Raw genomic sequence first — 15310 nt, forward strand, 5'->3', positions numbered from 1 at the left:
ACATATCTCCACCACTGTTGGATAAATTGTGAACTCATTATGACTTTATGATTTTAGCATGTTACTACAATCCTTGACTTTAACCCCCCTAATTAACATTTACAAATAGAGTGTACACACATACATTGTGACACATTATAATGTTGTCATTTATTAGCAGATAAATGGACATTCAGACTATTTATTAATGTATTTGTCAGCCTTTGATAGTTTGATACAGAAGAAAATTTAAAACAGGATGACCATCAGACAAGATCTGAATTTATGAGGAGTGTTTTTTTTTATGATTTTTAACCAGATTTATAGATATTTTGGCAAGTTGTTACCTTTAAAAATATGTTGAATGATCTGTTAGCAGCTCCTGTTTTTCTATGTATCTAAGGATGTACAGATTAGGGATGCGTGTGATTAGCATAGATTGTAAAGATACTGGACATAGCTGTTGTGACATCACCATACTTGGGTGAGAGGAGGAGCAAGAGATTGCTCTGACAAAGAAGCTGAGGACACTATCAGCAGACAGCCTGTCACTCAAACGGCCCCGCCCTTAATGGGAAAAAATTTTCAGCACTAATTTGCATGCATATAGTTTTGAGCTACAGATCAGATGATCTTGATGACTGTTTCTTTAAACAGCTTGCTGAACTGATGCATTTGTCCTACAGATGATATATAACAGTATAACAGCTGTAGACGGTTCTATGCTTTATAATATTATCCACACATTACAACACCATTATTCCACAATCATATCTTTTAATTTTCAAGTTTTTGTAGTTTACAGATTAGTTTCAAAATTTTCATAAAACAATAAAACTTATGTATAGAGTAGCCTAACAAGCAGCCCACTATTCTCTGGCAGACAGAAACACTTTTTTTCGTGTAGCTTACAGCCTTTTCTGTGTAGCCTATGTCATATGAACTTAATTACTTTCAACTATCAATTAAATTGCATAAACAAATCGGATGTCAATTCAGTGGGCGAGTGAACCTAGTCATTGCTTAAACCTTACCTAGGAGTTTGCAACAGTTATTTCTAACGTTACATACCAAAACTGATCTATTACTAGCTAAAGGCAACTGTTATGACAACATGACAGCACCTTATCTCTGCCTCAGCAAACGTTACAATTATATTTGGTAGGGACATTTCATGTTCCCGTGGCTTTGGTATGGACATTTCCATAGCGTCCGTACCTAAAACTACACCTATGGGTACACGTAACACTGGTGGTACCTTAGCTCCCTCTAGTGGTACATGCATAAATCTCTGAATTTTTATGAATTTTTATTTTTATTATGTTTTTGGGTTGTCCGTCTGTCCGTCCATTTATACATACATCTGTGTCCAATCCTCGTCAACACAAAATCACAAGAATGCCTCAAGGGAATTGCTTCAGATTTGGCACAAATGTCTACTTGGACTTGAACTGATGAACTGATTGGATTTCGGTGGTCAATGGACAAGGTCTCATTCTTGTGAACACGATATTTTAAGAACCTCATAAGGGAATTTCTTTAAATTTTACACAAACTTCCACTTGGACTGAAGAATAAACTAATAAGGATTTGGTAGTCATAAGTCAAATGTCAGTGTGACCTCACAAAATATGTTTTTGGCCATAACTCAAGAATTCATACGCTAATTATGACAAAACTACACACAAATGTTTAATAGGATCAAATAATTAAGTGCTGACACTTTATATCCAAAAGGTTAAAGGTCAACTTCACTGTAACATCATAATGTTCTGTATAAAACACTTTTCTGGCCATTATTCAACGTCGTATCTCAGGAACAGAAGGGGAGACATTTGGTCAGATACTGAATTGGCGACTCTAAGCTTGGGTGCCCACCTTGAAACTGCTGATTGTATAGATCCTCTGTGCTGTTGAGGGGACAATGGGTGTGAAGCATCCATGTTTTCACAGATATGGATGTAAACTGTAAGAGAAACTTGAGTGGAAAGTGGAGGCATACAACCACGGGTTGGGAATTCTAGTTCTTTTTTTAAAATTATTTCTAAGTGGATTTATTGATGTTTATTTATGATAGACGTCAGAGATAAGAATATCCTTTAAAGTGTGAATTACTCTAAATCTAATACTGTGTATCTGACTGAGTTATAACTGTTAGAGGGCGCGTGATTTTAGATGCATTTTTTTTTTTTTTCATTTTGACTGGTTAAAGAAATCAAACATACCCCCTGTGATGATTGGTTTGTTTTGCCAGATCTGTCAGAGAAGAAGAGCGACCTGCGAGTGTGTGACGCTGGGACGTGTCGCTTCGGAGGAACCTGCCGCGAGAATGGAGCCGACATTAAGTGTGTCTGTCAGTTCCATGTGAGTGACACACACACACACACACACACACACACACACAATGTTCTTTGCGTCTCACCTGTAGTTGTTTACATTTGGTTTCATATTCACACTGACTTATTACAAACAAACTAAGATGAGTAAATATGAAGTCATCCAGACAGACAGGTCAGTCTGTGATTGGACAGTCTTGGTGATGCCATCCAAGCCCGGTTCTAGGCAGGCATATATGAGGGGGCAGTCATAAATATGAAGGGGGCATCATGCTCCAGCACACTTTTGCCATAGGTAGAGCTGACAAATAAAGGTCACTCACTCGCAGGATGTGGGGACGCTGTGTGAGTGCCCTATAGAGGGTGTCAATGCACCATGGTCTCAAATGTGCTCGCCGCTTGTTTTGTTGTTGATAACAGTGTTTTCTACATGGAATAGACCTATGGCTAAGCCACGCCCCCTTCCACGCACTCTGTCAGGCCTCCACCCTAAGACCTGTCCAACTTGGGTGTCCCACCTTAAGACTAAGCTCCTGCTGGTATAGCTCTTAGGGTCACTGAGGCACACAAACCCCCTGACCACAATAAGGTGGCAATCCCTCAGGGAGGAAAACTGAAAAATAAAATAAACAAAAAATAAGATAAAAATTAAGAAAAAATAAAATAAAAATATCCTTCATCCAGGCACAACCAACATCTTAACATTTATCTTGTTGGATGGCCATTAGGCATCTAGGCATATGAAATAAATTTCAACCTAATAATTACAATAACCTCACTATAGCCAGTATTTACCAAAGCTAGTCTTATAAAAAAAACTTCTCAAACTAACAGAACTAACAAACACAGCAGATATAGGCTAGAACAAAACATTTTACATTTTTTTGTTTTGGTTTTTTGTTGTTTTTTGTTTTTTTTTGCTAGCAATTTAACAGATTTCTCTTCACTCCACTCTCCTTTGAGCTGCTGAAAGCTGCAGGAGTAAAAAGTTAATAAAAGCTTTGTAAAAATCGCTGTTATTATCAAAAAAACAGAGTGCAGGACTAGAGGCTGGGTGGGGCTTTATGTAGGGGTCTGGCACACACAGGGCATTTGTCCTCAGTATGTGACATGCAGCAGGCACTCATCTCTCGCTGTGCTTGTGTGATTAAAGAAATGTTTGCATTGACAGGCTCACACTCTATGCTCACACTGCTATATTTACTTTTGTTTTTTGTTGTTAAGTATATAGGCTATTAAGTATCTCACGACACGAGATGCTACGACGAGTTTAACGGAGCTTCACTTTACTGCTGCATTCTGCTTCACTGAGACTGAGAAACCTGACGCCGATGCATCGTGGCTCATTTGCATACTAAACAGTGATTGGGTGTTTACTGGGGGGAGGGTCTCTGTCGACTGCAGACAGTAGATCACACACAGCCTGCACACAACACAGAGTGGAGTGGAGATAGATGAGAAAACTTTTCTGTTTTGTGCCTTTTTCGGCAGATTTGATTTGAGGGGGCAAGACATTTGTTTAAGGGGGCATTGCCCCCTCTTGCCCCTGTGTAGACCCGGCCTCAATGCCATCTTGAATCATCAGCGCTACATGGACCCACATAGGGAAATCACATTCTGACTCTGATGTGTTCATTGATCCTCTCTGAAGTTACCAACAGTTAAACATTATGAGCATCATTAGCCATGACTTTGTGTTTTTGTTCTTCACTGTCCCTGTCATCTGACGGTTAATGGCCTCTTCGTTTGCGAGGGCAAGGAGGGCGCGCAATTCCTTGTCTCCCCAGTTGCTCATCTTTACAGTGTCTTTCAGGTTTGCATTTCCCTCTTGCTACTAGCTGCTCGCTAATTCCTACTATCTGCTGTTTCCTGTTTATCCACTGCCAGTCGCTCACACGTGCGGCGTCATCAACAGCTCCTCCCACAAGTCTTCAACAGCCCCTCCCGTTGGGGAAGGCCGTCTTTTTAAACTAAAAGGCTCCACCAATAAGACTACCCTACGAGGCGGAAAATTGGGCACCTCGAATCAACTCACCAATCCGGCTCTGTGTGTCTAAACACTGGCAAAACAGACCAACATTTGTGGAAAATCTGGCAGTGTAAGGGAGCGATCACACAGAAATGAGACGCTAGAGACGCAGACGCTTCAAAGACGCTTGAAGCGTTGGAAGCGCTTATTCAGTGCGTGCTAGACAAAAAAACAGCAAGGAACACTTGTGGAGTGGTGGTGCGTGCGCAACACACACACACACACACACACACACACATGTCCTGTCATCTCGCTATGTCTCCCCTTGTATATAGTGTTTCCCTCAAAGACAGTAGAGACAGTACTAGCTTACATGACACTATCACGAGCTATCACATCAAATCCAACTTTGTTTATATAGCACTTTTCATACATACAAATGCAGCACAAAAACTGTGAACTACAATATAAGGTCACCAGCCCTCTCACACGTCCCACTATCTCAACTAGCTGCTACGACGATATTGTCGTTGTCAATTACATTGTACTCACCAGACAAATTCGTTGCGCTGCTCGCACAGCTCCATGCATGTCCCCTCCTGTGTTTGTTCAAGTACTGAGGTGTGTGTGTGTTGTATAATTTTTAAAAACAAAACAGGAAGGAGGATTTGATTGGCTGCCTGGGCCAATGACGACAATGACGAATAGTGCTACTGGCGTCTGACGCTCAAAAAGTTGAAAATATTTTAACTTTTCAGCATCTACGCACGTCTAAAAACACGCGTCTAAAAACATGTGTCTAAAAACGCGCGTCTGAAAAAACGCCCATCTAAAAAGACGCTTGAACGCGCCGTATCATAGGAAAACAATTGTTTTACTGGCGTCGCGCTTCTAGCATTTCATCTCTGTGTGATCGCCCCCTAAAAGGGGCTAATGTGTCTATGTGAAAATAAAAGGTGAATTACTTACATATTATCTAGTTTTACTTACTTTAAAAATATTTTATTAATTCTTATGATTATTTTACTGTGTATGTTTCAGTGTCATAAGAAGTACATCCCTGTATGCGGGTCGAACGGAGACACGTACCAGAACGAGTGTTTCTTGAGAAGAGCCGCCTGCAAGAAACAGAGAGCTATCACCATCATGTCAGAGGGACCCTGTTACCACGGTAACACACACACACACACACAATCACATTTTACAATCAAAAATGTGGTGGACAGTTAACTTGCTGACTTTAAACTTATTTTGAATATATATTTAAAGTAGTCATGGAGAAGGCTTGGAAATTATATTAAGACCATCTTGTTTGGAAATAAAAATTTATAGGAAAATTTAATTAAGCTGTGAATAAATGAACTATGGTAAAAATCCTGAAGCCATGATTTCTGCTGACATAAAATGTATCCAGAAATTTGGTACAGCTGGTTATAAATCAGTCAAATACAAAAGGCCTGTAACAAGTCCTCTTCATGAGTGATATGTTGTTCAGTTTGTGTCGATCAACCTCTGAGGCATAATTTTTTATTATTTCATTGATCTAAATATGTTGGACATGTGTTCTGATAGGGAACTGCTTCCTGTCAGCTGATAATTTCAAAACATGTCTGTGTGTCTGTCTCTCTGTCAGATGGTGCTTCAGGATCTGGTGATGGAGGTAAACAGATTCATATATTACCAATACACTCTTATGTTGGTTTTATAATGCAGTATTTTTAATCTGATAATAATAGTAATAACAGCAACAACAACAACAACACAGTAACAATAACAATAATAATAATAATAATAATAATAATTATTATTATTATTATTATTATTATAATAACACATGTAGAGGCTATGTTTATAGTGATGTTTTCTGTCTCTGCAGATGATGAGGGCTCGGGTCGCGGTAAAAAGGCCTCGAAATGTGGAAACTGCAAGTTTGGAGCCGAATGTGACGAAGACTCTGAAGACATGCTGTAAGGACACACACACACACACACACACACACATCCGTGTTTTAGATTTATCCACATAAGTATGGACATGGTCTCAGTATGTGTGCAAAGATATATTCTGATTTTGTTAATGCACACTCAGTGAAGTTTCACAAAGCATGATTTTCATTTTTTTGTAAGGAGGGAAAAAAACTCAAAAATATGTCAGTAGTTAAAACAAAAGTCAAAAATATGTCAAGCAAACAAAAAAGTGAAAAAATGTTGGGAGTAGTTCGGACTTAACTTTTATGGATCAGGGGTTCAGTCCGGAAATGGGGCTGGCAGGGTTGGTGGGTATGGGTAGTACAGTATGGGGGCATAATTGGTTGGTGGGATAGGACCCAAGGGATGGCTTTCTTTTTTTTTTGTTATTTTTCAGCGAAAAAAAAAGTCCAAAAAAGTTAATAACTTAAAAATTATGGTGAAAAGGTAGTTTCTTGCAACCCTATAATTAAGATAAAAATATTTACAAACGAAAAAACACTTGTGGTTGCTGATAAGTAGTGTTTAACTTTTGATTTTTCACACTAAAAATTAAAACCCTTGGCGCGCACTGCAGCGCAAGCAGACAGATGCACGACTCAGAGCAGCATGTGTCACTGACACCAGACTGAGAGCGCAGCGGACCGGTGGAAAATGTCACCATTAGCATATTATTTTACATCAATAAAATCTATTTTATCATTATTTTGAGTCACATTGTTGAAAGAATTTAGTCGTCTGTGTTCAAGCAGGATAATAGGTCTCCATTCATTGCACTTCGGGCTTTCTACTTCCTTGTCGGAGATGTTTTCTTTTTTAATTACATGATAGCTATTCTCCCTTAACTCACCAGTAAAGAATACCTTTGTCCATTTCAAATAACCCATGGCAATAATAATATCCCTGTTCTCTGATTTACTGTGAAACTTTTTTAGGCAATTCATGCAACAATCAGACCAGATGACTTCTTTACTCGGCCTAATGGGGCCGGCCTTTATCTGTCAACCAACCAAAAACAATCAATCAATTAAAAACACAAATTGGAACTGGAACATGAAATCTTATATGGCTAACAGACATTGCTTCTCATTCTTTGAGTTTACATTATGGCTAAAGGGGAAAAAAACAACAGTAAACAGACGGCATGATTAGTGTTGCGTTCGAGGTCCCCCAAAAAAACGGGAGAAAAAAAGGCCGAATATTAGATTTTTGATTATTTTTTTTTTCACAATCGAATCCCGTGCCATCGAACAAAGCTTCGAATTTTTTGGGTCAGCCCTAAATCCCCCATGCAAGGGGCTAGCCATAAGGTTGTTGTTTTCAGCAAGCTGGCCTTGAATAGCTGATGTTGAGCTGTAGAGCTGTGTTACTTGTTATGACCTAAGGTGTATTTTAATAAACCTGTCTTAGCTTTAATTTATTCTTTCAAGCTTTATTCCTTCTCATCTTATCTGAGTTCTGTTGTATGTTTGTGCTTCATAGATTTAATTGCAAACTACAACTGTTTAGTAAGTTATAGATGCGTTGCTGCTAAAGACAGCTTGAAGTGGCGAGGAGGTCTTAAAGTTTTTTTGCAAGGTCTTAAAAAAGTCTTAAAAAGGTATTGAAATTAACCTCAGGATTCCTGTTTTTACCTAAAAAATTAGCTTTTGTTTCTATTTAAGCCCCTAACTCCTTTGATAGGAATTTTTTTGAATTCCTTACTAAACTTATGCTGAATTTATTGGAGTTTAGCCTGATAATAGGAGGCGACTTTAATGCGGTCTGGTTGCACTCACTGGATAGAACTGGAGTAGCTGAGGGGACAAGCCAGATCTCTAATTAAAGATCCCAATCAGTTACTGAGGAAATTTTCTGATTTTCTTATCCATAGGACTATGCAAATTGAGTATTTACACAGTGCACAGCCAAGCCATTTATTGGCTCAGAAACTCAAAACCAATGAAGATTTGGCAAATATATCCTCAGTCAAATCTGCCACAGGTAAATTGTGCTCTGCCCCAGCTGAAGTCAGCAATATCTTTCGTTCATTTTACTCTAGTTTATACTCTTCTGAGATCTTGCAGGAGTTTTTTGAACCCCCTCCAGCTTCCAAAGCTGATGCTACCTTTGAACTGGAGGCCCCCATAACCAGCTCAGTGGCCTAGCGGTAGAGTGTCCGCCCTGAGACTGGCACTCGGCATCAGGGGTTGGAATTGGGGGTTAGATCACCTCAGGGGATGGGTCAAATGCGGAGAACAAATTTCACACACTCAGCTGTGTGACAATCAGTGGGCTTTAATACTGACTGAGCTACACAGAGCACTAGAGAGCATGAATAAGGGTGAATCCCCAGGGCTTGATGGTATGCCCCCAGAATTTTATATGGCCTTTTGGCCTCAGGCCTCTTTTACTACAGATGTTTCATTCTGCAATAAAGAAGGGTTCTTTTTTCCAGAATGTCAATATTGCTATTATTTCTGTTAAGAAAGGGTAAGGACCCTCTGGAGTGCTCTAGTTACCGCCCTGTATCAATCTTGAATGTGGATATTAAGTTGTTTGCTAAAACCATAGCTTCCTGATTAGAACTGCATCTATCCACTTTAATTCATCCAGACCAAACTGGTTTCATTAAGAATCGCCTGGCCTCAGATAATGTCCCCATCATTGAAGCTTCTGAGACTGCAGATTCCTCAAATGCCATCTTGTCACTTGATGCGGAGAAGGCATTTGATCGGCTCGAGTGGCATTTTCTATGGCAGGTTTTTGGGGATACTTTTTTAACAATGATTCAAGTCTTGTATAAAGACTCAACAGCAATAGTATTGACTGGGACCACATGTTCTCAGCAATTTTTTATTTCTCGGGGTACTCGACTGGGTTGTCCCCTTTCTAGGGCCGTCAATCTTCCCCCAAAATCAGATTCGAATTTTTAATGTTTTTTATGTTAAAAATTCGAATAATATTCAAATTTTTCCTTGGTATAGGCTATAGCCTTTGCCTACCATCGCATTTTTATATTTTTTGTGTTATAATGACATTATTTTAATATTTTGCATCACATGCAAAAGTGAGCGTCTCCAGCTTGTCAGCGCAGCGGTGTCGACACCGCTGCGCTGACAAGCTGGAGACGTGTTGTTCCTCCTCACTTCAAGTCGCTGTCATTAACTTTTAACCTGCAAAGGCGGCAGTGCCGCAACATTGTAGGAATTTATGAAAGCCCTTGTGAACATTTCAGTGGTTACACATTAAAACAATATTTATTTGCAATTACTCTATTGAACGACCCCGAAGAATGAGCAAACGGGCTGTTTCACTTCGGATCAAAGAGATGCGCCCTGTCACTGTCAGCGCAGGGCTGACAGGGCACCCTCCACTGAGAAGAGAGAGAGGAGAGGAAAGGAGATGGATTGTAGGTCTGTTTGTAAACAGGGCTTCTCTGACAGTCATGTATTTCCCCAAAAAATATCTTAATGCACAGTAGAGCGCCATTTTTTTAATTTTGTTTTTGTTTGTTTTTTCAAAATATTCAAACCTTAGTTTCCAACTTCGAATATGCTTATTTTTGCAATAATTCGAATTGTTTTCAAATAGCGAAGTTTGTTCTGACAGCCCTACCCCTTTCACCCTTGCTGTTTGTTTTACCTCTAGACCCTCTAGCCCAGGCTGTCCGGCAGTCAACTAGGCATTTCCTTATTATGGCACATAACACCAAACACTTTATTTACTTGTACACAGATGATATTCTTCTTTTTCTCCAAAATATGTCTCACTCTCTTCCTTTCCTTTTGAACATCTTTAAGGACTTTAGCCAGGTTTTGGCATATAAAATCAACTGGGAAAAATCGGCATTACTAACTTTGAACTCTTCCGCTAGGCAGATGTCTTCCTCCGCAGCCATTCTAAATATCCCTGTGGTCCAGACTTTTAAATATCTAGGAATATCAATTTTTCCTATGGTTTCAAATACAGTAACTAACAACTATAAGAAAGTCTTTGCTGAGGTGGAATCTAGCCTCCATAAATGGAGCTCTTCATCTTTGTCTTTGCCTTTGGCCCCTCCTAAAGACTACTGGAAGAAGATTCACTCATTGATGTCTAAATTTATCTGGGCTTGAAAAAGACCCAGACTGAAATTATCTGTTCTCCAAAGAACAAAAAAGGATGGTGGATTAGGGCTCCCAAACTTCCAGTGGTATTATTGGTCCTTTGTGTTGAGCCCTCTTTCCACGTGGTTTGATACAGCATCTTGTGCATCTTGGCGTCCTGTTGAGGAAAATATTGTTCAGTCCCACAGACTACGGGACCTTATTTATTCTAATGTTTCTGTGAAACATTCTAAATTGAAATTTGGCTCCATTATCTCACAGCTTATTTCCGTCTGGAAAATGGTTGAAAAACTTTGTAAAGTGACCCCAATTGGTATCTTCAATCTCCCATATTCTTCAACTCTGGTCTCAAGTTGGGAGGGCGCCCTATACATTTTCCCGCCTGGTCAAGTAAGGGTATATTTACACTGTCTGATGTTGGGGCTGAAGGTCTCCGCTCATTCACAAACATTCAGAAAGACTTTAACCTACCTGGTACCTCCTTTTTCTTTTATCTTCAGTTGCGTACAGCAATGCGAACTTATGGGGTGCCCTGGGACTGTACTCTCAGTTCACATCCTTTTCATAAGGTGTTGACAGTTCATAGGGGGTGGTTTCTGCTGTATATGCTACTTTGATGCAGGCTCCAAATAGGCCACTCCCTCTTGACAGAGTGTGGAAGCAGGTTGACAGTGTTTTGGATTGGCACATGATCTGGCATCTGTAGTTATCTTCCAGAAACCCCAAGCACCGAATTATTCATTTCAATTTCATACACAGGTCTTATCTCACTCTACGCACTCTGTTTAAACTTAAAGCCTTGCCATCCCCTAATGGCACCCTATGCCCTCAAAACAGCTTAGGCACTTTTTATCATATGGTTTGGGAGTGCCCGGGTGTTGTGGATTTCTGGAAGAAAGTGTGTGGTGTCCTATCCATATTATTGTCTAAATAGATTCCTTTTTCACCTACTATATAATTACTTAATGATTCGTCTGGCTTGGACCTGCCTGTCAAACTCAAACGCCTTTTTCTGGCCGGCCTCACTGCTGCAAAAAGGCTGATAGCATGCAGATGGAAACCTGCCCATATACTATCTAAAAATGGCTGCTAGATTTTATAGATATAGCAATCATAGAGTGCTGGGCAGCCAATCTGCATCTCGCCAAACCTGAAAATATTTCATATTGGAATGATGCCATTATCAACTTAAAATTTTTATTATAGCCATCTCTGATCCATCCTTTGGGTCCTGTGGGTGGGTGGGGGTGGAGGGTATGGGGTGTGGTACTTTGCAGATATCTTTATTGTTTATTTTTATTATTTCTCTTCTTTTTTATTATCTCTCTCTCTCTCATTAGCATTGGGGCATGTGTTGGGTGTGTGGGTGTATACACATACTCATACATATGATGTTATATGTGTTTGCATGTAATATAGTTAGTTAGTTAGTTAGTAATCTTTATTTCGAACATGTAAACAAATAACAAATACAATAAATAAACAAACAGAAGAAAGAAAGGGCTGAAGTAAAAACTTATTTAATCCCACCCCTCGCAATTCAATATAAATTGATTATCTAGCTTCCTTATATCTATATTAAATAATTATATATGTCTGTATATCAATATGGATATATAAATTTACTACCAATACCACACTCACGATGGAAAAAAACAAAACAAAACAAAACAGATAGATGGTAAATCAGGAAAGAACAAAATAAACTAAACAGATACACAGTAAACACCCAGTTATGATCAATCCCCTTCATCCCTGAACCTTGTGAAAATCAAATTTTTATACAAATTTTTAAAACACTTCATGTTTGGACATCCCTTGAGCTCCTCATTTAAACCGTTCCACCGCTTCACCCCAAAAACAGAAATACAAAAACTTTTTTTGATTGTGCGCACCCTATAATTTTTAAAATTAAATAAAGCCCTTAAAATATAACTCCCTTCTCTTTCAGTGAACAATCTTTGAATATTATGTTATTAAGTTGATTATTTTTTGCTTTGAATAATATTTGTGCTGTTTGAAAGTCCACCAGATCTGCAAATTTGAGTATTTCTGACTGTAAGAATAATGTATTTGATTGATCCTGGTAACCAGCCTTGTGAATAATCCTTATTGCTCTTTTTTGGAGGATGAATAATGAATGTATTGTATTTTTGTTTGTTTTCCCATACTTCTGCACAGTAACTTAAATAAGGTGAAACCAGTAAACAGTAAAGAACCCGGAGTGAATTGTGATCTAGAAACTGTTTGGCTTTATTTAATATTGCAATACTTTTTGATACTTTGGAATGTATGTTTTTTATATGTGGTTTCCAACTGAGTTTTTCATCAGTAGTTGTTCCAAGAAATTTGATTGCCTTAACTCTTTCTATAATAACCCCATCTATTTGAATATTTATTTGTGTGTTTATGTTGTTGTTACCAAATAATATTACTTTGGATTTGTTCAAGTTTAATGATAATTTGTTACTGTTGAACCATATTTTCAATTTACTTATTTCTGTTGTGATCTCCTGCAATAGTTCCATTAAATTATCACCAGAAAAAATGATATTTGTGTCGTCAGCAAACAAGACAAGTTTCATTACTTTAGATACATTACATATGTCATTGATATACAATATGAAAAACTTTGGTCCTAACACTGACCCCACCACAAGTTATGTCCAAGTATGAAGAGGAACAATCTCCCAGCTTCACAAACTGTCTCCTGTTGCTTAAGTAGCTTTTAACCCAGTTTAAAACTATACCCCTGATGCCATATCGTTCCAGTTTTTTATTAATACAGTACAGGCCAAAAGTTTGGACACACCTTCTCATTCAATGCGTTTTCTTTATTTTCATGACTATTTACATTGTAGATTCTCACTGAAGGCATCAAAACTATGAATGAACACGTGGAGTTATGTACTTAACAAAAAAAGGTGAAATAACTGAAAACATGTTTCATATTCTAGTTTCTTCAAAATAGCCACCCTTTGCTCTGATTACTGCTTTGCACACTCTTGGCATTCTCTGGATGAGCTTCAAGAGGTAGTCACCTGAAATGGTTTCCACTTCACAGGTGTGCCTTATCAGGGTTAATTAGTGGAATTTCTTGCTTTATCAATGGGGTTGGGACCATCAGTTGTGTTGTGCAGAAGTCAGGTTAATACACAGCCGACAGCCCTATTGGACAACTGTTAAAATTCATATTATGGCAAGAACCAATCAGCTAACTAAAGAAAAACGAGTGGCCATCATTACTTTAAGAAATGAAGGTCAGTCAGTCCGGAAAATTGCAAAAACTTTAAATGTGTCCCCAAGTGGAGTCGCAAAAACCATCAAGCGCTACAACGAACCTGGCACACATGAGGACCGACCCAGGAAAGGAAGACCAAGAGTCACCTCTGCTTCTGAGGATAAGTTCATCCGAGTCACCAGCCTCAGAAATGGCAAGTTAACAGCAGCTCAGATCAGAGACCAGATGAATGCCACACAGAGTTCTAGCAGCAGACCCATCTCTAGAACAACTGTTAAGAGGAGACTGCGCCAATCAGGCCTTCATGGTCAAATAGCTGCTAGGAAACCACTGCTAAGGAGAGGCAACAAGCAGAAGAGATTTGTTTGGGCCAAGAAACACAAGGAATGGACATTAGACCAGTGGAAATCTGTGCTTTGGTCTGATGAGTCCAAATTTGAGATCTTTGGTTCCAACCGCCGTGTCTTTGTGAGACGCAGAAAAGGTGAACGGATGGATTCCACATGCCTGGTTCCCACTGTGAAGCATGGAGGAGGAGGTGTGATGGTGTGGGGGTGTTTTGCTGGTGACACTGTTGGGGATTTATTCAAAATTGAAGGCACACTGAACCAGCATGGCTACCACAGCATCCTGCAGCGACATGCCATCCCATCCGGTTTGCGTTTAGTTGGACGATCATTTATTTTTCAACAGGACAATGACCCCAAACACACCTCCAGGCTGTGTAAGGGCTATTTGACCAAGAAGGAGAGTGATGGAGTGCTGCGGCAGATGACCTGGCCTCCACAGTCACCGGACCTGAACCCAATCGAGATGGTTTGGGGTGAGCTGGACCGCAGAGTGAAGGCAAAGGGGCCAACAAGTGCTAAACACCTCTGGGAACTCCTTCAAGACTGTTGGAAAACCATTCCAGGTGACTACCTCTTGAAGCTCATGGAGAGAATGCCAAGAGTGTGCAAAGCAGTAATCAGAGCAAAGGGTGGCTATTTTGAAGAAACTAGAATATAAAACATGTTTTCAGTTACTTCACCTTTTTTTGTTAAGTACATAACTCCACATGTGTTCATTCATAGTTTTGATGCCTTCAGTGAGAATCTACAATGTAAATAGTCATGAAAATAAAGAAAACGCATTGAATGAGAAGGTGTGTCCAAACTTTTGGCCTGTACTGTATGTCATTTATTGTGTCAAATGCTTTCCTTAAATCGATGAATATTCCAACTGCATGTTTTTTCTGCTCTATGGAATTAGTCATTTCTTCAATTAATTCTAGTAAGGCCAGTGATGTTGATCTAAATCCATATTGACTGTCAGTAAGTAGGTTGTGTTTATCAATAAATTTGTCCAGTCAGTTATTGAAAAGTTTTTCGAGAATTGCGGAAGTAGTGAGACAGGTCTGTAGTTTGTGAAGTGGTGTTTGTTCCCAGATTTATACAGAGGAATGACTTTAGCTGTTTTCATTCTGTTTGGAAATGTACTGGATGGGAATGATAAGTTACATATATATGTGAGTGGTTTTGATATTCCATCTATAACTTTTTTCAGTATCATCATGTCAGTGTCATCAGAGTCAGTTGATTTTTTTGTTCTCACATTTCCCAACAATATCAACAATACTATACGAGTATATGTCAGTTGATATGTATGGTACATATAGGTTTGTGTATGTTATGTATTCACTACTTAATATGCTCAATTGAGTTCCTAGAATTATTTTGTAAAAACTACTG

At 39.0% G+C, this 15310-nt stretch overlaps 1 protein-coding gene across 1 annotated transcript in view; it reads left to right on the forward strand.

Annotated features, from left to right (window-relative positions):
* The window catches only part of LOC117264591 (tomoregulin-1-like), a 44639-nt gene that overhangs the window by 14801 nt on the left and 14528 nt on the right, over nucleotides 1–15310 (forward strand). Inside the window, exons 2-5 of the mRNA XM_078162999.1 lie at nucleotides 2234–2343; nucleotides 5326–5455; nucleotides 5918–5944; nucleotides 6161–6251. Of these exons, the coding sequence (XP_078019125.1) occupies nucleotides 2234–2343; nucleotides 5326–5455; nucleotides 5918–5944; nucleotides 6161–6251 (358 nt within the window). The remainder of the gene's footprint in view (nucleotides 1–2233; nucleotides 2344–5325; nucleotides 5456–5917; nucleotides 5945–6160; nucleotides 6252–15310) is intronic.

Source organism: Epinephelus lanceolatus, chromosome 20 (genome assembly GCF_041903045.1).
Source record: "Epinephelus lanceolatus isolate andai-2023 chromosome 20, ASM4190304v1, whole genome shotgun sequence".
Classification (NCBI taxonomy): Eukaryota; Metazoa; Chordata; class Actinopteri; order Perciformes; family Serranidae; genus Epinephelus; species Epinephelus lanceolatus.